The 26,029-nt window shown below is 42.4% G+C and overlaps 1 protein-coding gene across 5 annotated transcripts in view; it reads right to left on the reverse strand.

Annotated features, from left to right (window-relative positions):
- Positions 1–251: 251 nt before the first annotated feature.
- niban1a (niban apoptosis regulator 1a) overlaps positions 252–26,029 on the reverse strand; it is a 44,153-nt gene continuing 18,375 nt past the window's right edge. For 4 of the 5 annotated variants that reach the window (XM_034179355.1, XM_034179353.1, XM_034179352.1 and 1 more), the window contains exons 7-14: positions 22,680–22,784; positions 21,606–21,768; positions 16,977–17,161; positions 11,742–11,888; positions 11,388–11,498; positions 3,396–3,503; positions 3,200–3,311; positions 252–3,109 (exon numbers count right to left, since the gene is read on the reverse strand). In XM_034179355.1, the coding sequence (XP_034035246.1) occupies positions 2,031–3,109; positions 3,200–3,311; positions 3,396–3,503; positions 11,388–11,498; positions 11,742–11,888; positions 16,977–17,161; positions 21,606–21,768; positions 22,680–22,784 (2,010 nt within the window). In that variant the 3' untranslated portion in view covers positions 252–2,030. The remainder of the gene's footprint in view (positions 3,110–3,199; positions 3,312–3,395; positions 3,504–11,387; positions 11,499–11,741; positions 11,889–16,976; positions 17,162–21,605; positions 21,769–22,679; positions 22,785–26,029) is intronic. The other variant, XM_034179356.1, reaches the window with a different exon arrangement.

Here is a 26,029-nt window from a genome sequence, read left to right on the forward strand (position 1 = left end):
TTTGGGTAGTTTCTATGGAGATAAACAGTGACATCAGAGCACATGTATATAGCGCCAAATCACAACAAACAGTTGCCCCAAGGCGCTTTATATTGTAAGGCAATGGTGTGGTGGAACTTACATTTACAAGGCCAATAGTGCCCGTAGTTAAAGAATCACCCAAATGTGGGAAAGTGCAAACTAAGGAATGTTTCGACCTTTGCTAGTGATGGCCAAATGAAGCCTCATGAAGCATTTGATGTTTTTTCTAAGCCCACTAGATGGCAGTGTTTATTCCAAAAAAGGTTTGAAGGAAACTGAAGTTCATTGTGCATTGAATTCTTTTTTTAATAGACAATGCCACCTAGTGGCCAAAGAAAACTGCCAAATGCTTCAAGAGGCCTGGTTTCGCCATCACTTATGCTTTCCCTCGTGCTGGTTGACTAATTGCTGTCAAAATGTGGCACTGTGTGTGACAAGTTCTTAGAAGTACAAAACTAAGTTCTGTACAGGTCCTGAGGCTTCTGGATGCCTCGTGGAGGCTCCTGGTGTTTGTCCCAGTATTTTGCAGAGTGAAACGGATGAGAGTCGACGATGTCTCCCGCACGGGATGCGAATCCATCGCAGGTTACTTCCCCAGACAAGGCTGGTTCACATTTCCAACTGAGTGGACAGACCAGGACGCAGACACACCTGGACTTGAACTCTGGTCTGTACCTTGTTTGTCCAATTCTTACGCCACAGATCCACCTGCTCTAAGACCCAACGTCCTCCAGGTCTGGATTTGGACTTGCAATTCTAAGAGTTAAATGAAACTTTACAGCAACTTTGTCCTCTGCTGTATCAGACAAACATTCAGTTTTCTTCAGCTCGTTTCCAGATAAGTAATTTTGTTCCGAAGACTTCGTCGGCTAACGTGAGGCAGCGACACAGCTGGTGATACGACTAAACTTAATCTTGTGACTGATATTACTGGATGATGATCAGCTCCACACTATACTCACTCTGTCACATGAATGAGTGAATGAATTGTGTGTTGCAATTTTGCCATGTGACCCACGTTTTTGTTCACTTATGAGGAAGAAACTTAAACATCCAGTTCTGGCAGCCTTCAGGAGCAGAACTGGATGCCAGAAAAAATGGACATATTTAGGGTTTTTTTTATGCTTCTTTAGTAGATCATGAAGCTGATACTTTGATTTACTGAAGTGATGTGCATAAGTAATTTATGACTGCATGCCATGTGCACTAAGTTTATGGAAGCCTTTGCAAAATTTCTCAGATTCACCCCCCATGCCTTGTTTCTGCTCTGAGAAAGGTGCCAACATTTGCCGATCAGTAATTTGAGGACACGCTGAGGAGGCCGATACAGATATCCGGGTTTGGGGGACTGCGATATAGATATATCTGCCGATATATACTCAAACATGGCAAAGATTCTGAACATTTCTTTATGAAACGCTTATGACAAAGTAATTGAAGCTTTAAGTTTTTATGGTTTAAACAAACTATTATAAATAACTATGAAAACATCACGCTACCTTTACTCCAATAAAATAGGCTTATCTATTTGGCTCCACCTAGCTGGCGGCTTAGCTGTAAAACACTCGCTCTGATTGAAAATGAACAACAGCTGGTCCCTTTGCCGCTGTATCTTGTAGCTAATATGACCAAGGGGCGATGGGGTCCCAGCCATGCTTTACAGTATAAATAATGTAAAACTTGTGCCCTCTGTTGGACAAGTTAGGTCATGACACACTTACCAATGACCAAAGTATATTTCTTTCATTGATTATTTGGTAAAAGTTTTCATATCAGAAATAACAGTGTCAATATTGATATGTTCATGGAAGGCTGATATCAGTTGATATATCGGTCAGACTCTTAAGTGCTGCAGTTATATTTAGGAAATATTCTTGTTTGTTTAGGACGACAGTATAAAATACCCTTAACTACTTTATCCCGACTGTACAGTTTGGCTCTGTGGAAGAACACGTAGCAATACTTCATGCATCTTTTGGAACTGCACTGGGACGAGGCTGCACCGGTTGCTACACCAGGTCTTGTACTTCCTGGATGCAGTCCACAGGCTGGGGTTGAGAGGGCGAGGATGGAGCCTCCTCAGCAGCTGCAGAGTTTGGGGTGTCCGCTGCGTCCACGTTCACACTCGACTCTGGTTCAACGCCCCCACATGCATCACAGCCACGTGCTGCTTCTGTCGGTGCCTCAGGCAATGAGGCGCCGCTTAGCGCTTGTATGGCTTGGTCATCAGAAGGATCATCGGGTGATCTGCTAGTGTTAACCTCCTCACCCATAAGGTCAGAGGTCATTGAGAGGTTGTCACAAGACTCCAAGTCTGACAGAGGCGAATCGCTTCCTACTGACACATTCAGAGAGGACGGAATGGAGCCAGTTGTCGATTGCGCCTTCAGATGTAGGACGTTATCTGTGGGTGTCAGTATAGGCATTTTAACACCAGAGGTAGCCTGTGCATTGACATCAGTGCTCTTGCACAGTGTTTCTTCTTCATTGACGAGTGTAGTGGTGGCGATGCCTTCTTCGTTTGTAGGATCAGGTTTTGGTTCTTCTGCGTTTGTCCTGATGTCAAGACTTTCCACAGCAGTGGCAGCTCCCGATAAGGCAACTTGTGCTTCCTTTGGAGCTTCTGCACTCTGTGTCTCCACCTCTTCTGTTCCACCGACTTCAGCTTTTGGAATGCAAGTGGCTGCTTCTTTGACTGCAGTCTCAGCTGAGGTAATGTCTCCTGACGTGGCTGCTCTTGTCTCTCCTTCAACAAAACTCATCGCTGCCTCTTCAATGGCACGCCGAGACATTTCATTTTCTTCGACTTGCACCAAAGGCGTCACGATGACTGGCGTTTCGCTCTGCAGCATACGCCCACCATCTTCAACACCCTGGACACCGGACATCTTCAGAGGACTGACACCGTCGACCTCCTGAGGGGACAGTTGCTGGGACTCGTCAGCGAAGGACTGGATGGGGAACACTTGGACGACCGCCGGGCTGCCAGGGGTGGATGCAGAGGGAGAAGAGACACTGGACTGACTCACCAGCTCTCTGCTGTCTGTCATCAGGTCGAACATCCGCAGGCTCGCTGCCTCCTTCACGACTGCAGGATTGAGAGAAAGCACAAACTTACACCACTGCAAACTTTGCCTTTGGTAATGAACGTGGTCACGTTTACAGATTGTGTTTCTACCTTTGGTGACCTCGTTGTCCAGAAGTTTCACGAGAATGCTCTCGTAAACATTCTCAACATTGATGAAGTTCGCGTATTCGGCGTTGACAAACTGCTCAAGAGCTTTAAGCTCCTGCAAAGAGACAAACAAATGTCTCACCTGACAGCGTGTTTGTGTGGGACTGAGCGCCCACTGTGCATCAGTGTGGACACTCACAGTTTTGCAGGTGGGGTCCAGATTCTTCTTCATGTAGGGCAGAGTGATGGAAAGAAGACCCTCGTGGAAAATCCTCTTCCTCACCGAGCTGCTGTCGTAGTCATATTGCTGTAAGACACCGAGAGGACAGAGGAGTCATCGTAAGGCAAAGTCACGTAGGATGCTGTCAAAGATGAGGGAGGTTATGACTTAGACCAGTGACCTGCACCGCGGATCTCCAGGACCAGGATTGGGAAATCACTGGTCTAGACTGAGACAAAGATCAACAAACTTGGGCAAAGCTGCTCTGTTTGTGTGTGTGTTTTCTTCTTCAAACGTTGTTTTGCCCAAAATCAAACAAACCATCCAGACGGTCATCCTGGACGAGCACATACCAGACTGATGGTGTACCCTCGCATCCCTCAAAGCAACATTTCCCAGAGCACTGAACCCTCGTGAGAACAGTTGGCCCAAGCTTGTAGTATTTGAGGGAGCTGCTTGTTTTCATCATGAAAATGAGCAGGTTTCATTTTGCACTCTTAAGGAAACATCAACATAGTGGCAGAGCTGAGGTTACGTGCACATCACAGAGAGATGGGTCTAATACAGGGATCACCAAACCCTGCTCCTAGAGGTCAAATGTTTTCCAACTCCGCCCACTGCTCTTTAACAGAGTCAGGTGTGCTCAGCCAATCAAGAGTGAGGAGGCACTGGGCAATCTTTGTTTCTCCATTATACAAATCGCTGCAGGTATCATCTGTCGCTGCAGTTGCCAAGAATCTTTGACTTGTAATTCCTCACTTTCTTACTACTAAAAGTTAAACAAAGCGCTCCCTAAAGGTGGAGCTATGAATGTGATACCCGGGCATGGCTTCTGAACCTTGAGTTCATCATCACTCACACTACGGCTAGACGTTAGCCAATATGCTAGCCACTGCAGTAGTCTTTGCAATTGCTGGCAAATGTTTTCACGTGAATGAATTTTGAATAAATTGTGTGTAACCTTTGTGTCAGTCAGTCAGCAAAAAATCTCTTTTTCATGTTCATATCTTGTGTCCATGATGGTAAATTGGGCAGCACGGTGGATTTGTGGTTAGCACTGTTGCCTTACAGCAAGAAGGTCATGGGTTTGACTCCCACTTGTGGCCTTTCTGTGTGGAGGTTGCATGTTCTCCCCACGTTTGCATAGGTTTCCTCCAGGTGCTTCCTCCCACATTTAAAGACATGCAGGTTAGATGGACTGAAAACTTTATAATTGTCCAGGTCTCCCTTGCAAAAGAGGTCTTGATCTAAACGGGACTAACCTGGTTAAATTAAAATGAACTGCATTTACATAGTACTTTTCCATCGATATCAGAAGCTCAAAGCATTTACAGCAGGCCACAGAGCAGGTGTTTAGAGACCCTGCAAGGCTTATGACAAATGTGGTTATGGAATCCATTAGCTTAGTGGGGAAATCAGTGCAGAAAACCCACTGTGGTGATAGTTGATTTTCAGGGAGGGAAATTTATCAAGTTGAGACTGTGGCCTGCTTCCGTAGAAGTGTCCTTAAAAATCATAAAGGGATATGTTTTGCAAACTTAATACCCATTACTACATTGGATGATGCTGAAATTGAGGATGGCCCGTTGGCTGATCCAGCAATATTAAATTTTTCATGTCTTCTACCTAAAATTCGTACGGAATGTCTCAAACCTAAACCTACTTCTAGGCACCTTATATATGCTACTCTGGAACAACCCCTAAATCCAAACAGTCCAACTGTCAACCCCACTGTGGTCCTCAGTCTGGGTCTCATTAACATAAGATCACTAACCTCAAAATCACTGTTGATTAATGATCTACTTATTGATCATCACTTAGATATGATTGGGTTATGTGAAACCTGGCTTAAACCTACAGCTGTCTCTCCCTTAAATGAGGCCGGCCCACCGGCATACACAGTCACGTCCCTCATGATGCGAAGCAAGGCAGGGGTGTTGCTCTTACTTATAAAACTAGGTTTAGCTTATTAGCTGTTTGGGGTCACAACTATAACTCCTTTGAACATCTGACTCTCCACTCTGCCCACGATGCTACGTATTGCCAAGATCAGAAGAATAAAAATCAGTTGTATTATTTTGTCACTGTATGTAGGCCCCCTGGCCCATATTCTGAATTCTTAGATGAATTTGGTGCGTTCACCTCTAACTTGTCAACTAGTGCAATAACGTTCTGAATATTGGTGACTTTAACATTCATATAAATAAGCCTTCTGATCCCCTCTGCAAATCATTTATGGAAACTGTGGATGCATTCAGATTTCATCAATGCATTCAGGACGCGACGCACATTAGTAGAAATACCCTGGATTTTGTTGTCGCATGTGGTATTGCTGTCACGAATATTGACATCATGCCTCTTGCATCGGTGGTCTCTGATCACTCATTTATTAGGTTTACACTTTCGCTGCCATGTTTAGTGGAACAACAACCTTTTTTCTTACTGTGGCGACACATCGACTCCTCAACTATGACTGAATTTGAAGCTAGACTGCCTGATATCTTAGCTTCACGTTTGGAGAATGCCCAATCAGTAGACAGTCTTGTGGTTAGTTTAAACTCAGCTCGCAAAACTACACTTGATGAGACTGTGCCACCTCTATTAAAACCATGCCTTCCTAAAACACAGTCACCTTGGTTCAATGATTACTTGCGTGACCTCAAGCATAAGGCTAGAGGTTTAGAATGGAAATGGCGTAGCTCCAAATCAGACGTATTCCACCTTGTGTGGTGTGATGCTATCTTAGACTCTAAGCATGCTTTACTGGCTACAAAGCGGACCTATTACTCTGATTTCATGAACAAAAATAAGCATAACTCAAAGTTCTTGTTCAACACGGTGGCGATACTTATTCATGGACAACCACCTGAAAGTCGCTCTCCATTTTATACCCTGCTATTGAGGTGGGTGCCATTACTGAGGTATTACCTAGATTTACAGAATTTGATAGTATCTCTTAGGCGTGCTGACGAAACTTGTAATGTCTACAAAAAGGACAACCTGCTTATTTGATCCTAAACCAACAAAATTAAGGACCTGTTGCCCACACTTGGGCCGACTATGCTGGAAACGATTAATCTCTCATTAACTTCTGGATCTGTTCCTAAATGTTTTAATCTGCAGTGATTAAAACATTACTTAAGAAATCTAATCTTGACCATAGTGTACTGAAAAACTACAGGTGATATCAAATCTATCATTTTGCTCTAAAATTCTGGAAAAAGTGGTTTCACAGCAGCTCGTGGACTATCTTACTGAGAATAATCTCTTTGAGCCACTGCAGTCTGCTTTTAGAAAATATCATTCCACAGACACGGCTCTCACTAAAGTGGTGAATGATCTTCTGCTTATAATGGATTCAGACACCATTCTGGTGCTGTTAGATCTCAGTGCTGTGTTTGATACCATAGATCATCATATTCTACTCGATAGGTTGGAGAATCATTTTGGGATTACTGGGAGTGCCCTAGCATGGTTGACATCATACCTGACCAGTCGTTCTCACTGTGCTTTGTATAATAACACTACCTCTAAACTTAGTGACATGAAATTTGGGGTTCCACAGGGATCTGTCTTCGGCGCCCTGCTTTTCTCCCTTTATATAGCATCCCTTGGGCATATACTGTGACATTTTGGGATTGCCATACACTGCTATGCTGATGATACTCAATTGTACATGCTGATAACTGCTGGTAATCTCATCCACATAAAATCCTTAGACGATTGCCTTGCATCAGTGAGAAGGTAGATGTCTAGTAACTTCCTACTTTTAAACACTGATAAGATTGAAATGATGGTTCTTGATCCAGTGAGACATCAGCATCAATTTGACAAGCTAACACTTAACCTAGGTTCATGTGTGATACATTCATGTGTAATTTGTGATCCTACATTGTCCTTTGACCTCCACATTAGAGATATTATGAGGACTGCTTCCTTCCATCTGTGAAATATAGCGAAGATTCGTCCCATCCTGTCTTGGCTGATGCTAAGACCCTGATTCATGCATTTGTCTCTTCTAGATTGGACTACTGCAATGTTCTATTTTCTGGTTTACCGCAGTCTAGCATTAGGGGTCTACAATTGGTTCAAAATGCTGCAGCCAGACTTTTGACATGGAACAGAAAGTTTGACCACATTAGACCCATTTTGGCGTCTCTTCATTGGCTTCTTGTCTCTGTGAGATCAGATTTTAAAGATTCTGCTGCTAGTCTATAAAGTTGTTCACGGACTGCCTCCTCCCTACTTAGCTGACCTAATTAAATCCTATACTATTTTTTGTCCCTGGGGTGAATAAGAAGTCTGCAGGTCACAGAGCTTTCTCTTATTGTGCCCCTGGTCTTTGGAATGATCTCCCTGCGTCAATAAAACAGTCAGATGCGTTACAGCATGGGTTAAAGCAATAAATTTTCATCTGACTGAAATTTTTTCTTGGCAAAAATCAATGCCAGCAATTCCCTAAAATGTGGTGTAGTGGGGGCACACACTTTTTTCCCCCCTCAATAAATACAATAAACACATTATACAGCATACAAATCTATTCTAAATAGCCTCTAAGGAGGGAGAGACAAAGCATAAGAAAAATGCAAAACTTGAACATAAAGGTACATAAAAGGGTGGTGGGGTGTAGTCTTGATTCTGGGGGGTCTGGGGGTGCCCCCCAGAACATTTTTTTAAAGACCAAGTCAAAATTTGTGTATTCTCATGAATTTTAACAGGTATGAAGCCCTTTGAAACAAATAAATCTCACTTCAATCTGTGAAGAACAAACAGTATTGATTATGGGGGGTCTGGGGGGTGCTCCCACAGAAATTTTTTAAAAGAGCAAGTCAAATTTTATAAATTCTGGTGAATTTTTATGAGTATGAATCCTTCTGAAACAAATAAAAGTCACTTCAGAGTGTAAAGTAAAAACACAATTTTGATTATGGGGGGTCTGGGGGTGCTCCCCCATAATTTTTTTTTAAAGAGCAAGTCAAATTTTGTATATTCTGGTGAATTTTAATGGGTATGAAGTCATCTGAAACAAAGAAAACTCACTTCAAACTGTCAAGTAAAAATTCTTTGTCTTCTGTATTATTTTGATTTGTTCTAATTCGGTCAATGCACCAAATGGGTGCTGCATTGCTGCTGTACAGTCAATATAATACAAAATTAGGGCCTAAAGCAACTGACAACGTTGTTCTGCTGTGCACAAAGTAACACTGTCACCAGTTTTGAAAACACATGCACACTAAGAAACTCAAAACTGGCTTATTCACATTTAATCTGTAAAATGCTCTCACTCCTAAAACAAACTGGGGCTGCAACTAACGATTATTTTAGTAATCGATTAATCTTTTTTTGTTTTTTTTTTCTTTACTTACATGTGAGTTTTGCCATTATTTCTTTAAGTGAGTTATTAAAAGGCCTTTGTCACGCAACATCGTTTGCGTTTGTAATAAAATTATGATGTTATATTCTCGTCAAAAACATACCTGTAGTAGTGTTTTGTTTTAGTTTGCACATACATACGTCACCGACACACCAGAGAAATTTCCATCAGATTTAACCCAATAATGAGTATTTTTAGAAACTATCTCAACCACTGACAACATATTACAGCAAGAGCCCACAAAAGTATTTTAAAGAACTGACTCAAGTGTAATATGTGATCTTTAATAAGTTATTTTCATGAAAAAAAAGACACAAATGTGCAGTTTACCGCCTTTTATTTTTTTCTTGTGTAAAAACAGCTTAGATGTGGTTTGACCGAAACAAAATGTCATTAAATTTAAATAAAACAGCGATGAAGTGGAGGTTTAAGAGTCACTAGGTGTTCACAGGAAACAGTTATTTCTATATTTATTTATGTTCATTGTTAGTTGGTTTTACCTTTTCTGTTGTGTTTTATCAGGTTCTTTTTGTCTGTTTCTCTAACATTGTATTGTAGCAATATTAGTTATTATTACTTTTGTTGTTGTTGCTATTATTATTAATATAAAAAAAAATTGCAATACATAATACATTTGACTCTTTACGACAACAAACACTAAGCCATTAATTATTTATTATACAGAAAACATGCCCACAAACTGTGCTGAGATGCGAACAGCTTAATGCTAACTTTGACATTGAAAATGGCATAGAAATGCGTTAGTATCTGTCCCATTTTTAAGTTATAAACTACATCTATCAACGGTTTCAGAAGACCATAACAGGTCGGTTTAACGTAAAAAAAAAAAAGGTAAATATTACTCACAGACATGTGCTCGTTAGGGTTTTAGCGGGGGCAAATTAAGATAAAGTGAAATAATACAACAAACCATCGAAGCAGTGAGTCGAATCATTGCTTCATTGGTTCAAAGCACAGCTTGGGGAGTGTCTGCCAGTGTTCTCACAAAGACAGGGAGGAGAAGGACCGTGGCTCATGGCAAGCAGTAAACAGAGCAGAGAGGAAGGAAAATTCACACAGTCCCTTCCTCCGCATTGCTGCTACTTTGATTAGCGCAGAATGGCATGCTGCTTTGACAGTCGGCCCCAAAACATGCATGACACCACGTGCGCACGTGTATGTGTGGTTAAATTTTCCAAATGACGGAAATCCGTTGTGGTGACGGAGAACTTTAACCCACGCGGTAGAGACTTTCAAGTCCAGCAGGTACCTAAGTGAGATGAGGAGTCAGGCAACCAAAATATTGACCAGAGTTCGATTCCCAGTCATGCTCCCTGTTTGTGTCCATCATCTCAGTCCACTCAGGAACTTTGGCTGAGGAAGTAACCTGTGATGGACTGGAGTCCCATCCAGGGGGAGTCACAGACTCTCATACAATACCCATGATGCTCCATGTGATTACAGTCTAATATCTAAGCCAACAACACAGTGACTGTAATGACTGGAGTACAAATGGGGACCCCTTAACAGAGAACAACACCTGAGGTTGAGTTTGAAGTTCTTTATCACAGTATATTCTGTATTTATCCATAACCTTAAACTTTACCCCTGTGATGCGCCTGTGAGTGACTTATGTTGTGATTTGGCACAACATAAATAAAGTGAAATGGAAATAAATTGAACGTATTCTCAGTCCAGGTACAGGCTGAGGTCAAAAAGCATAGAATAATCAGTTGGTGTAGCAACCAGTGTGGTGAAGGGCAAAACACTGAAGCAGGTTCAGCAACACCAGAGACGGTCAAACCAGATGCCAGAGTCCAAGAATCCCGCTGAAATCAAAAGTGAACATGAGGCAGCAAAAGTTAGCAACAAGGAAACAAGAAATAAAGAGAGCACTGGGAAAATTGGTATGGCATCAGGGGTTTAAATACACAAGGAGGTGACTAATGAAAGAAGGAACAGGTGTGAAGGCAAACAGGAAGCAAGCAGAAGAAATAAACACAGGCAGAGAATGTCAAAGTAAAACAGGAAGAGGGAAGAAAAATAATCATGACAGTAGTGACTAGTCATTATTTTCTAAATGTACGGTCTCAAGATTCAATACTTTATTGCCATGCAACCAATGCAAGTTGCTAGGGATCCAATGAAAGACTCGTTATCAGACTTTTAATGAGCCTTTCATTGGATTCAGTTGTGTTGGAGCAGGCAGACAACTAAGAGTGTCAGGAAGGTGGCTCTCGAGGACTGAACTTGGCCACCCCTGACTTACATCATCACTGTGCCGTCATGTGACAACCAGAAAATGTTGCCATCTTAAATTAACAGAAAATAAAAAGGTTAGTCCCACCTGAATCAGTCAGATAGTTAGTGCTGGAAGAACAACAGAGGGCATCAGATGCGACTTCTGCTGGGACTCAAACCAGTGACCCTCACAGAGAAACAGTGCTGCAACCACCAAGTCACCACAGACAAAATTATGAAAATAAAATCCAGGTTACACACACACACACACACACAAAAAAAGAGACTGGAATCTACGTATGTCAAACACGAGGAAGATAGAGCTGCAGATGGCATTCGGTTCACGACCCACTGACCTTCAGAACTCTGTGTTTGGCCTTCTCTATGGCAGCCTGGGGGAGGTGAGGGTTGTCCTTGATGGCCTTGTAGAGTAGCTGCTCATATGTGAATGCTGCACTCTCCATCAGCTGCAGAGACACAGGAAGAGTTCAGTCTGCAGCCTTTTCACACACCGACGGTGCAGCAGTGTGACGAATCATCCACAGCTGGTGCAAATCATCGTGCAGCGGCTTGTACAGATTTTTTTTTTTTTTGTGGTATCATTTAAATTCCAAATGGCTGAATGAAACAAAAACACATTAAATTGGAAGCATGTGAAACATGGAGTCAAAGGTCCTGCAGCGCCAATGAACACGGCAAAGCGGCATCACCTTCTGCAGGTCGATCTGTGCACTGTGGATCAGACCAGTGACGTTGGAGAAACCAAACCGTTCCTGCAACTGAGGCAGCTTCTCCTGAAGTGAAGCAATCTCCTGGTAGCAGCTCGACAGGTTGGGCCTTGCCATGTCCACCAGCGTCTGAGACCAACACACGTTACTGCAAAACTACAAGACTCTTCTCTATTGGTCAATGCATGCACACACACACACACTATATATATATATATATATATATATATATACACACACATATATATATATATATATACACACACACACACACCCACCGCTGGACTGACAGTATTGCACACCGGGCATTTGCCCGGTGGCCTGATGGCCTACGTATTTTTTTTTTGCAGCAGCAGCAGCAGCAGCTACGACTCGTCCTCTTAAAGCGCGGTGATAAACACCTGCACACCTGCACTGAGCTTTACAAAGTCATTTTTATGCTTTATTTTTCTCCTTTATTTAGAATTCTGAGCTGAGCCACTCCATATCTGCTCGTTAAAAACAGCTGATCCTCCGCGACGCGTCAACAACTAACACTATTTTCCACTCAGATGCACCTAAACTCTCTTTCTGAGGACCACATGATGTGAAAACGCAATAAAACTTTCTTACCTGTAAATCTGGTCATGTTTTCTGCATAAATAAATGTTATCCATTCTTTGTGCTCAAACGCCAAAGCAGGGGCGAATCCAGATGGAATGGAAGCGTGGGGCAGGGATGTGCCCCCCTCCCCCACAACACCCCTAGATTAAAGGTCCAGTTTTCAAGCCTTTTTTTTTTTTACTACAACTACTAATACTACTTAAAATAATAATAATTTCGACAAGTACAAATGTTTAGAGAAAATTTAAATGTTAGAAAAATGTTAGAAAGAATTTAATAGTTACATTTATTAACAATGTAGGTTAGTAAGTAAGTTTTACTGTTACAGTGCTGTCAACAGTTAAATATGAGGTCAAGAAAGAGGTCTTTATTTTACTTTTTATAAAAAAAGTACGAGGTCTGTCCATAAAGTATCGTACCTTTTTATTTATTTATTTTTTAACTATGTGGATTTGATTCATATGTCGGACATGCCCAGCTCTCCACAATTTCTCTTAACTCACTCAACTGGTAAGCATTGAAAGCCGAGATAGGCATGTCGCAACTTGACCTCTGACACGCCGAAACGGAGGCGTTCTTTGTCTCGCTCGAACAGCGAATCGGTCATGACGCACAAAGCCTCCGCGCGGCTTTCCACGACAAAATCTCTTGTTAAAAGTGAAATCTGCCGGAAAATGGTTGATGTCCAGCTCTTGTGATAACCAGAGAAAGAGGACACGACAGTCCCAGCTCCACACAGCCATCCATTTAGAAATGATCCGGTGGTTCGTGCCTGTCGTCGCGGCGCGGAGCGCCATTGTGGGCCGTCCTTAAAGCTGTAGTAATAGTCCTTATTCTCTGTGAAGCCCATAAAATTTTCACCGAAAGTCAGATAAATTTTTCGAATGGTTTCCAGGTGCCTGTCTCTAACAGCTTCTGAAAAAATTCTGATGGAAAAAAAACCCCAAATCATTCCGCCATTTCCAGACAATGAAAATCCAACAACGGGGCGGGACCACTCCTTCCACAAGGAGTGCTCATAGGCCAATGACGTCACCGACAGGCGTGGAAAAACTCACATGCGCACAAGGGTTCAAGCTTGTCTGACGTGAAAACATATGAATCAAATCCATATAGTTAAAAAATAAATAAATAAAAAGGTACGATACTTTATGGACAGACCTCGTACATATTTTCATTGAAGTCAAGAAAGGGTGACTATAAAGTGAGTTTTGGCAAAACAAGTATCATTGTCATGTTGAGGTGGCAGAGGGTTGTTGTGGGCAGCTGGGGAAAGTAAAAAGTAACTAGTAATCTAACTTAGTTACTTTTACAATTGAGTAATCAGTAATTAACTAAGTTACTTTTTCAAGGAGTAATCAGTAATTGGATTACTTTTTCAAAGTAACTGTGGCAACACTGGATACCGGTATATAAACCCTCCTATTGGTGCATAAACTGGTAAATCAACCCTTTAGTCATGATTGATTGTGGCCTGGACCAATGAGGTGAGGGGCAGGCCAATTACCCCTCCATCTCGGGCCTCGGTTGGGCTACACAGTGTGCCAGTGCCGGACAGAGCGATAACAAGCGATATGGATGGTGGCAAGAAGAGGAAAGGTGGCGCTGAAAGAGCCAGGGATCAGAAGAGAGTAGCCCTTCAGGCAGATGTTGCAAAATGTCTTAAAATAACAGACATGTTTGCTTCGCGTGGACGCGGAGCATCCACATCTGCGGCAGGCAGCCTCAGCAAGTGGCGGAGAAGAAGTTCAACAGGTGAACGAGGCGGGGACCACTACGGCCATGACGGTAAGTGAAGGTTAACTTCAGCTATTAATTGATGAACAGCAACCTAACTTGTTCATAAATCAGACATCTGTGTGTGAGAGAGACATTCTGATCTTCTGGTCCGAAGTGCTGTCTAACTGGGTCACTCAGATATGAATTAAGGTTGGATATAATTTTCGTTCGTGCTACCTCTGCCAGTCACGTAACCTAGCCTAGCAATGTAACCTGTGCAAATGGTGTGCATGGCTAGCTACCATGCTGCCGCCGCCAGGTTGTTTCTTTATTCTTTTTGTGTGACGGTCGTGCGTCGGTCATACGAAGTATGCTGTTTTGCACAGTCTGCGGTGCGGTGGCGTGGTATAACAGCGTCCCTGTCTAAAATGTATTTTCCCAAGTCCTGGCATAATTTCACATACCTAACATTTTACTTTAAATTGAGAGTCATTCTCTAAGTTGATTAGCAACACAAATTGGTAATAAAAGAAATCCTTGATGTTACTTGTAGCTTGTAGTGAGATAGACAACTGTCTCCATCTTGTGGCCTTTTTGTGTATTGCAGTTTTAAAAGTTCAACCTTTGTATCCAGTCATTGGTCCAGTCATCCAGTCATTTCTTGCTTTATATGATGAATTGTATCACACAAGTAATGATATATTATTTATAGTATAGCCTACAGTATTTCTATTACAAATGTTTTTATATAATTTCTATTTCTAAATTTAAGTAACAAGGCTGAATGAAATGACGGCTTATGTCTAAAAAGTAATGTGACCTACTGTCAATAGATCGTATTTTTGATAAGCCTATGATAACTGTATTTCAGGAGAACTTGTCATAATGCTTCTTATAGTGTTAAAATGTATGTGTCTCCTGGTGCACATTGATTGGTTAAGGGACCAAAAAAAATAAATAAAAAAAACAACACACACACTGTCACAGTAGGCTTAATTGTAAACAAGGTTACATGGGCTAAGGAAAAGCAATCGTGGACTGTGGATGACTGGATGAAAGTCATATTCAGTGATGAATCTCGAATCTGCATTGGGCAAGGTGATGATGCTGGAACTTTTGTTTGGTGCCGTTCCAATGAGATTTATAAAGATGACTGCCTGAAGAGAACATGTAAATTTCCACAGTCATTGATGATATGGGGCTGCATGTCAGGTAAAGGCACTGGGGAGATGGCTGTCATTACATCATCAATAAATACACAAGTTTACGTTGATATTTTGGACACTTTTCTTATCCCATCAATTGAAAGGATGTTTGGGGATGATGAAATCATTTTTCAAGATGATAATGCATCTTGCCATAGAGCAAAAACTGTGAAAACATTCCTTGCAAAAAGACACATAGGGTCAATGTCATGGCCTGCAAATAGTCCGGATCTTAATCCAATTGAAAATCTTTGGTGGAAGTTGAAGAAAATGGTCCATGACAAGGCTCCAACCTGCAAAGCTGATCTGGCAACAGCAATCAGAGAAAGTTGGAGCCAGATTGATGAAGAGTACTGTTTGTCACTCATTAAGTCCATGCCTCTGAGACTGTAAGCTGTTATAAAAACCAGAGGTGGTGCAACAAAATACTAGTGATGTGTTGGAGCGTTCTTTTGTTTTTCATGATTCCATAATTTTTTCCTCAGAATTGAGTGAGTCCATATTTTTTTCCCTCTGCTTGGTCTAAAAAAGTAACCGTTACTGACTGCCACAATTATTTTTTCTTGATTTCTTATAGTGTTTCTTAAAGCCAGAAAGTTGCCATTTGAAATGACTTTAGTTTTGTGTCATGTCTGTGATCTGCTTTTTTTCTACAAAATGAAACAACTGAATGAACATCCTCAGAGGCCGGTGATTCCATAATTATTGCCAGGGGTTGTGTGTGTGTGTATATATATATATATATATATATATATATATATATATGAAAAAGTTAAAACAATCATGCATGTAATTAAAATAAACAAAAACACCAAAATATCATGAGAACACAAGAAAATGTGCAATAAAAGTACAAACAAAACAAGATTCTTCACAAGATATGTTGATTTTGCAAACTGAACTCACACCTAGACTGGACAATACTGTTTTTATCTTAAGTAATAATTTCTGTCCAACTTTCATCTTAAAAACCAAAAACTGCATAGTTTGTCAAATCAAGTTAATTTTGTTTCACATTCTTAGATTATAACCTGGGATTAAGATGAGATTTCTATTTGTGTATGCACAGACAATGTTTGTGCAAAACTCTTAAAAGTTCTTTGAAAAAAAATAAAATAAAATAAACAGAATAAGAACATAAGAAAGAAACACTATAATGCCCAATAAAATTGCTAAATGAAATACAGTGAGACTTTTTTTGTGCAAATTGATCATATTACACCTACATGGAAAAATCCTGGTTTTATCTTAAGAAATAATTTCTTTGTGACATTTATCTTAAACAAAGACTACATAGTTTGTCAAATTAAATTAATTTCAGATTCTTAGATTATAACCTGGGATTAAGATGATGATATTTTGTTTACTGTGTAAAACTCTTAAAAGTTAGCAGCAAAAAGAAAGAAATAGAGTAATAATAATAAACCTAATCAGAAAGCAAAACACTAAAAATCAGAGTTTGCCTCATTTAAGAATATGCCACATTTAACTGGGACATAAAACTTCCGTAATAATACATATTAGAAGCTGTTGAAGATCTTTAGTGGCTAAGGTTGCCATGGTGACCGACAGATTAAACACTGATGGTAGATGTGATCGAACAAATGGCAGACTTTGTAACAAGAGTTTAAAAAAATAATAATTTATTGAGCGTTTTCTGGTACTTCAGTTCTGGTGTGTCAGAACACACCTTTCGGGCCTCCTCGTGTGTCCTCTGGAGGACATCCTGGCACGCTTGGTCCATCATGCTTTCACTCAGCTGCCCTCCCTGCTGGAATCCAGAGCTGATGGGCTGCATCAGTTCTTCCAGAATCGAGCTCAGGTACGGCTGGATGTTTTCAGAGTAAAACTTCTGTGCCGGTTCTGATATCACAGCTGCAGGAACAAAAGCACAAAAAAAGAAAAGGACTGTTGGAGCCAAACATAGAAATTCAGCTGATGACAGAGTCCCAACATTTTCAGTCCCAGATTTGAGTCTGACAGCAGCTCGGTTTGACTGAACATTCGGCCCCACAGCCTTTAATCCAGTTGCTGCTATCAGAGCTGCAGCTGTCACATTCTCCATTTGCTTTGTGACCGTCTATCACCCATGCAGTTTGTCTCCTTCTTAAGGACAAACATATTTTGTGCAGCTCTCCAGGCTATGGTCAGGCAGTTAAAGTGCTCAACTTGAGACCAGAGGATCCTCGATTCAAATCCCCGTCACACTAGAAAGTCATTACTGGCCTCTAGTCCATAATCTCCGAGTTGCTCCCAGTGTGCTGTTCAGCCGTTTGCATGGCTACATGATGACATTGTGTGTGAATATGAAGCATGATTGTAAAGCTCTTTGAATGCCCATGTCAGATGGAAAAGTCCATATTCATAGTTTCCCAAATTGATATTCTCCATAGTTCAGTTCTACATTACTATTGAGTTATTATTAGAATTGTTATTTTTCCTATCTGTTTATGACATACTGATGTGAGATATTTATTTTTATGTTTTTATTTGTGGACTGATTCTGCATCAGATCTTTGTGTTTTTTATTGTACAGGGTGTCCACCCAAAAAAGTGCCACATAATCATTTGTCTCTGAGGTGTCAATTGTTTTTAAGAGTTTGGCATTCACAAGATCAATATCATCGTTGGGTTTGCATGATCAATTTGGTCTCAAAGTAGAATTCCACCAGTTTCCCTTTTTGCTCGACTGTACGCGGAATCTAGGGTACAGATAAAGCATTTTGACGAGTGTGAGTATGATCCGAATAAAAACTCATCAATATCTGTGCTCGTGCTGAAGGAAAATTCTCAATGGCTAACTGACTGTCCAGTCACACACAGCGCCTGCCCATCCCTACACAGACGTCTGTCTGCAGCTTCTCTCACACACACACACACACACACACACACACACACACACACACACACACACACACACACACACACACACACACACACACACACACACACACACACACACACACGGCCGGCCCAAGCCTTTATGGGGCCTTAAACAGAATTTCATTTGTGGGCCCCCCTACCATCACCTCAGCACCAGATGCCTCATTATTCCATAGGCTACACTGTTATGTGTGTAACGTACCCACAATCATTAGCATTATTTGTAATTATCTTACATCATAAAGGGGTAGCAAACTCATAAATATGTTTTAATTAACTTCTACATACAGAGTGATGTATAAGTATGGCTCATTAATTTAACTATTTGAAAGTAACATCAGCAGGCAGGCGATTGCATTTATAGTAAACACGTTAAATAGTTTAATTTCTTTCAGATGTGCAATGGTGTGCAAAATGTTCAGTATTCAAATACAAAATAGAATCAAATGATATTCACATTATCTTACAGAAAAATAAAGTTGCAATCAAAATTAAATACTTAAATAATAAATACAATACTTAATCTCCAAAATGAACACAGAAATCCACAACATAACAGCAATGTGTGTGTGCATAGCAATGCACAAACATTGCACTGGGGGCTATTGCTTTAACTTTGGCCTGCAAACCTTTGAGAGCTGAGCTACTTTTCCTTTTGCACCAAATTAATCTGAGGAGTTGATCTGCCCTGCAGTTTAAGTTTTTCTTCGTAAGGAAGACTATCAAATGGCTTCGCCAAAATCCGGTCCACAACATTCAAATTGTCTGCCATTATGTGCAGCTTGCTACCTAGCTAGCTCACTAGCTGGGACTGGCGCGAGGCTCGTGTGAAGTGTGTCCGCCTGTGAGCGCTTTGTGACGGTGGAGGAGCTCAGCAGCACCCGCTGCTCGGTAGGAACAGAAACTGCGATAGAAGTCAGAAAGAGTGATAGAAATCAGTCTCCAAACACAAGCAGCTACAAAAAAACAAAAACAAAAAAACAGAAATAGAAGCTCGATTTGTCGCTAGACGTTTTTAACAAAGAAAATACCGCTAAGAGGATTAAGAGTCTCCGGTTCAACTCAGAACAGAATGAAAATGCTCCCATGGATGTTTACACCAAAAGATCGCTGATTCGCTCATTTCGCTGTCAATCAAAAAGGGATTCAGCCTCAGACAGCTCATCCAATCATCATGCAGAAGCTGAGCGTCCGGGCCAGCCGAGGCCCGCCCACTGCCCCATAGACCCCCAGACACGCTGAGCGTCCGATGGGCGGGACAAAGCCCAGCATTTATCCAATGACTGGTCTCGTTTCGCTGCGTGCTTTGTGTCGCTCAGCGTCCACACTGTTTAAAGCACTGTGAAGCTGCGGGTTTGAGTGAGAGGAAAGCCGCGTCGTTCCCAGTGATAAGAAGCATATATTTGATCACTTATTTTTTGACATTTTAGGGGAAGCTGAGCTTCCCTTGCAGTCTTAGAGCAATCACCTCTGACTTTAAGACACCTAAAGCACTTTACACTAAACGAACGGATCATTTCGCAAATAATGACAACAAAAATTGTAATATTGGACATGCAAACCTACCTTTGTCTTGTTTTTTCTCGTCTTCCAACTTCTTTTTTCTTTTCTCCGCTCCAGACGGATAATTTCTTCTGAGACATGATTTACACTCACTTCCTTCCTCACGATTAGTCATCGACCACCTGACCCAAATTTGCCCAACGGTGGCAGCAGCCAACAGGAGGCATCAATTAACCTAGTATTGGTATTTTGTCAAAATGATTTTTTTTTGGGGTGTAATACAATTTCGTTTAAATTATTCATTATTTTAATTTCATGTATATATTTACTTTTTATCACGTCTCGGTGCTCTTGGGGCCCCCTGGTGGCGTGGAGGCCCTAAGCGACCGCGTAGTTGGAGTATGCCTTGGGCCGGCTCTGCACACCTGAGCCTGGACATGCCAGAACATGTCCTGTGAGGCTTCATCACGGCGTTGCTTTGCGCCATGCGGCTCCACCGCGACGCGCGGAATTCCTCCGCACGTCTGTCTCAATGTGCCGAAAAAGTGCTGATGTCCACGTCTTCCACAATTCCTGTGCTAGTCAGAGGACATCCCGGATAAAACACAGCATCCAGTTTGGAAATGAACGGCACATTCCACTGTTACAGGAGTTTTTGTCATGGAAAGAGGAGCGGAGGAATTCCATGCGTCACGGCGGTGCCGCATGGCGCAAAGCAACGCTGTGATGAAGCCTCACAGGACATGTTCTGGCATGTCCAGGCACATCCACAATTTGTCGGTTAATCACACGACTGAAAACCCACCGACAGCCGTCTGAAAGCCATCTCAAAGCCGTCCTGTGAGACCAACACGGAGGTGGCTTTGTGCTGCGCCATGAACAGCATGGTGGTGCATCCGTCCGCTTTTCTTTCCATGAAAAAAAAACTAACAGTGGAATGTGCCGAAAAAGTGCTGATGTCCACGTCTCCTGCCATTTTTGTGGAAGTCAGACGATGTCCCGGATCAACAAAGCCTTCACGTTGGAAATGATCTGGTTGTTTCAGCCTGTCGATCGGCGCTCGGAGCGCTCTCAGCAGCTGTGGGCGGTCTTTAAACCGGCTGGAGCACTCCTTAATCTGTGTAATCCCCATAAAATCGTCCCTGAAAGCCAACAGAATTTTCCGAATGGTGTCCACCTGGAGGTCTCTCAGTTTCTGGAAAAAATTGATGCAGCAAAGCTCCAAATCGTTCAGACATTTATTCGCAATAAAAATCCGACGAGAAGGGTGGACCAGTGCTCACACAAAGCCTGCTTACAGGCGAATGACGCAACCGACAGGCGTGAAAAAACTCACGCATGCGCACGAAGGTTCAAGCTTGGCTGATGCAATCACACGTGATTCAAATCCATATGGTTTTTGAAAAAAATAAAAAGGTCCGATACTTTTCTCACAGACCTCATATATCTTGTCTTGGGAACCCCCCCCCCCAAAAAAACCTAACATCATTCTGATTAGCCGTTGCAGAATGACAGTCAAATGATTTTTTGCACTTTTTTGGGGGGGGGGGGGGCACCCTGTATTTCATCTGCCTGACTGTTAAAACTACTCAGTTTCCTCTCTGGGGACTAATAAAGTCTCATGTACGTCCTTTTGTCCTCATATTTATGTTGCACATTGCTGCAGTCAGACACCACAGTGGCGGTTCAGCTCACGTCCCCAGAGGACACATTGGCTCTTGGTTCGAATCTGTTTGTTTTACTGCAGTGCTGCTGGTATTTAAAGTTTCATCTCAGTGTCACATGTTTGTGTGTGTATTTATGCGAGTGCGTCAATTACAGTCCATAAAACAGCCAATCAAGCCCTCACATTCTGTGAGTCGAGCTCAAGTTTGTGTTTTGGCAACACAGTGGATTGTTGTTGGAATAACATTTTCCTCGGCGTTCTCGTTACCGTGGATTTTTTCCTCCAGCTGCTGTCGGGTGCTGAGGATCTGGTCCATGTCGGTGCGAATCAGCACCTCCTCCTGGCGGGCCGACCTGCGACACTCCTCCTTCAGTGCAGTGAGTCCTTCCAGCAGACGCTCCTGGACCAGGATGTAAGCCGCCTCCACCGTCTGACGACCCAAAACCACATCATCAAAACCACATCAAAATAATCATAATAATAATAATAATAATAATAAATCTCCACCCTGTTTTTTTTTTTAAATGTATTTATTCCTCACATGGTCTCTATTTATTCCTCACGTGGGGCAGGTTTTACACCAGATGTCCTTCTTGACAAAATTTCAGATGTGCAAAGGTATGGTGCACATGCAACCTTTGAACTTGGCCTTCATTCTCTTCTTCACCTCTCGACCACACTCTCTACTACTTTGGATAATTGATCCCGAGTATTTAAACTCATTTACTTTCACCACCTCGCCTCCTTGTATCTGCGCGTGCGCACACACACACACACACACACACACACACACACACACACACACACACACACACACACACACACACACACACACACACACACACACACTGCATCTTGTGCTGACTGACTTTAAATCCCCTGATCTCCAGAGCATATCTCCACCTCTCCAGGCTTGTCTCAACCTGCTCTCGACTCCCACTACAGATCACAATGTCATCTGTAAACATCATGGTCCATGGAGACTCCTGTCTGATCTCATCTGTCAACCTGTCCATCACCACTGCAAACAGAGAGCTCAGAGCTGATCCTTTACGTAATCTGGCCTCCACCTTCAATGCATCTGTCATTTCTGCTGCACATCTCATTGCTGTTGTCCTTCTTCCTGATAAAAGTAAATTGTATTTTGCTACTGTTCCCAGTTGGCTTGCTGAAGTGATGAGAAGGCCTCGAGCATTCTCTTTGTGTACCGCGCTTTGAGATGACTCTTAATGTGGTACTATAAAAAAAACAAATCGGCTTGAATAAGACATTAAAATATGATGCAATCGATAACCTGATTTAACCTCAGCTGGAGGTGTGGAGTTTAACAATGTGACTCACCGCAAACCACACGCGTTTCTTTTCTGTCTTCTTGGCTTTGAGGTGAGGCAGCATGTCCTTCTGCAGCGACGGTAACAGTTGCTCCAGTACCAGGTTGGCCATCACCTGAACCCAAACACAACTGGACATTATTCTCTCAAGTCAACAGGACACGTCTTCTGGAATCATCCATGTCGTTTTAGTGTCTGTAAACTGGACACACTGAAAACACGACAGTAAATAAAAACTCAACTCCCTCATGTCAATCATTTTTAATTATGAACTGGAAATAAAGTCCACATTCTGACTGATTTAACAGATTTTCTGTTTGATAAAATGGTTTGAGCCAAATTTATGTAAACTTATGTCCACAACTGTAATCAAGATCAGACTGGTTCATGGGGGGCTGCACTCAATCTGGGTGGAGGATATTCAAACGAAAATGCAATGCGGGCATTAGTTTCAGACAAGACCCAGAGAGCTGCCAGGAACGTGCAGGTGTCATTGCCATTCACAGGAGGAGTCATTCTTCTCTGAGGGTTTTCTGAACATCATCCAGAGGACTCACAGTCCATGGCCTCGTGGGAATTCCAGCTGATAAAGCTCACTGTGATGGATCTGAGAGTAGACAAAGAGGCATTTGTCTGAAGAATCTGTGAGTAGGTGCCACACCAATGACAGTCTAGTGACTCTCAGCCTGTTTACAGAGGAACTGAAGCACTGAATTCCTGCAAGCCCACACACTGTCCCATCACAGCCATGGCAAGTAATGGCATGGTCCAAACAGATGAATCTGCCCTACTGTCTCATTGGGCTACTTTGTATGAGGCAGATAGATCCTCCTGCCAGGATGGTGGGCACCAATGCCAGGATTCTAGTGGTTGATCTGACAGATAGCAAACCACAGAATGTCACTGAGATTCCAAAGATAGTGAAACAAGCAAGGGTGGGTAAAGCTGCAAGGATGTGTGGTATTGGTTGACATTGTAAGCAATCTTTGCTTGGATCTTGGAGACAGGGATCCTCCCAATAACTTGGATGAAAAACCTTCACATTCTCGACAAAAGAGGATTGCAGCACCTACGAGGGTCTTACACTGCTCTGTGCTGGAAAAGATGCTGACAAGGATCACTTTTGAACACGATTCAGTCCCAAGGACTTGCTGGTGAGAGACCAAAGCAGTGTGGCATCATGGCCAACAAGTGAAACCCTTAAACACATCATAACTCTGCCACAGTGCTTATTCAAAGGCTATTTTTCCACAAAGCATTTGACTCGGTTGATCCAGCTGCTCTGTGGTTCATGCTGAGAATATGCAAGATCCCAGACAAGTTGCTGGATACACAGATACTGTAACTACTGCGTAAAGTGGGGCGGAGTCTCTGGGGTCTTCCAACTGAGTTTGACTGGACTGGGGGATGGTTAAGGGCATGAAGTCCAGCAAATTTGGTGCTGTGTCAGTGATGAAAGTTTGACTGTGTGGATCCTGTGATCTTTGTAGAATCAGTGATCCTGACTGCAGGGTTAGTGAAGCTGAGTGAGGACTCAGAGTTTCTGAGTTTGGAGACATCTTGGGTCAAGACGAACAGCCAGACTTTCAACTTCTTGAACTTGGCCATCAGAAGTGTATCTCTGTGCGTTGAAAGAATTGAACCTCTGGAGACATTTGTTCTTGGACAGGTCCCTCCCTACTTTGCTGACCTACTTTAACCCTACGTACCGGTCTGGGCTCTGCGGTCTCAGGGTGCAGGACTATTTTGTGTCCCTAGGTTGAATAAAAAGTCTGTGGGTCACAGAGCTTTCTCTTATCGTGTCCCTATTCTGTGGAATAATCTCCCTGCATCAATAAAACAGTCAGATTCTATAGAGACTCTCAAGTCCAGACTTAAGATGCACTTATTTTCCCTTTTGTATGGCTAGCATACTGGCATAGTATGTTTCTATGCTTTTTACTCTTAATTCATTTTATTAATAAACGGAGCGTGCCGCGGTCTCAACTTTATCTAAATTCTGGGTCTTTTAGTGAAGCTTAGGGCTAGTGGCCGGCGATCGCCTTAGTATTTCTTCTGTTTTAATGCTGACAAATTATACTGTATTTCTTGTCTTTCTGATTTCTGATTGTTTTTTCTCTCTGTTTGAGGTGCAGCTCCATCCAGAGATGGGTGTGGTGTCTTCTTCTGCTACCCTCCCATCCTGTGCACCGGCAACATTTCCTGTATATTTGTTTTGTAAATTGTGTCTGTAACATGGCCCAAGCAGAGGGTCACCCCTTTGAGTCTGGTCTGCTTGAGGTTTCTTCCTCAAATCATCAGAGGGAGTTTTTTCTTACCACTGTCGCCTGTGTTCTTGCTCTGGGGGTTGGTAAGGTTAGACCTTACTTGTGTGAAGCACCTTGAGGCAACTTTGTTGTGATTTGGCGCTATATAAATTAAAATAAACCATAACATTCATTGGTCATTGGACAGAGGTGCTTAGTGATGCCGATATCTTTGCAGGAGAAAGAAAGTAAGTGTTTAAGGCAGGAACAGCCAGCAAGGGCCAAGTCAGTGCATGTTTTAACTTCCAACCAATCAACTCAGCAGGTGGTTTTATTGATGAGAGCCTTTCTTTAACTTAAAGTCCTGATTATCTGTGAAATCACCTGCTGAGGTGATCAGACCTGACTTGGCCCTTCATGGCAGACTATTACGTACCCTTGATTTAGGGTATTGGTGCTCGCCGTCTTACTGTGGGGTTGTAATATTTGGATTATGACCAGTGATGTAAGGCAATTGACTTGTACAGCAGGTAGCCGAGGAGCTGCCTTGCCAATATGTAGACCTGGGTTCACAACCCACTCATGCTACCCGTCTGTGTCCTTGGACAAGACATTTAATCTACATTTCTCAGTCCACCCAGCTGGGGAGGTAACCTGCTTTGGGTAGCATCCTCACCAGATGCATGAATCACCTCAACGGGCTCCTTTTGATGGCACGCGGTGTGACGGAGGCCAGCAGGAGTCACTGTGCAGTAGTAATCAGTAAACCTCATGCTACAACAGCTAAAAAGATTCTCTGGTCAAAGTGGTCACTGTTTAGAGAGTCTGCCTCCCACACCAGAGATTTTGGGTTTGTATTCTAAGTAGAGCAAGTGGGAGGAGTCAGAATCACAATGCAGCGCAAGCCGTAACACATTCATCAGAGTCCCTCCCAGATATCAAAGTTTGTCACCCTGTCTTTACTGTAAACACCCAGATGCCCGACAGAGGCCACTTCTGTACGTGACCTTGTTCTTTCGGTCACTGATCAAAGTTCATGACCACTGGTGAGGACAGAAGCGGAACTCGACCAGTAAATCAAGAGTCTCATCTTTTGGCTCAGCTCCTTCTTCAC

Source organism: Thalassophryne amazonica, chromosome 10, assembly GCF_902500255.1.
Source record: "Thalassophryne amazonica chromosome 10, fThaAma1.1, whole genome shotgun sequence".
Taxonomy (NCBI): domain Eukaryota; kingdom Metazoa; phylum Chordata; class Actinopteri; order Batrachoidiformes; family Batrachoididae; genus Thalassophryne; species Thalassophryne amazonica.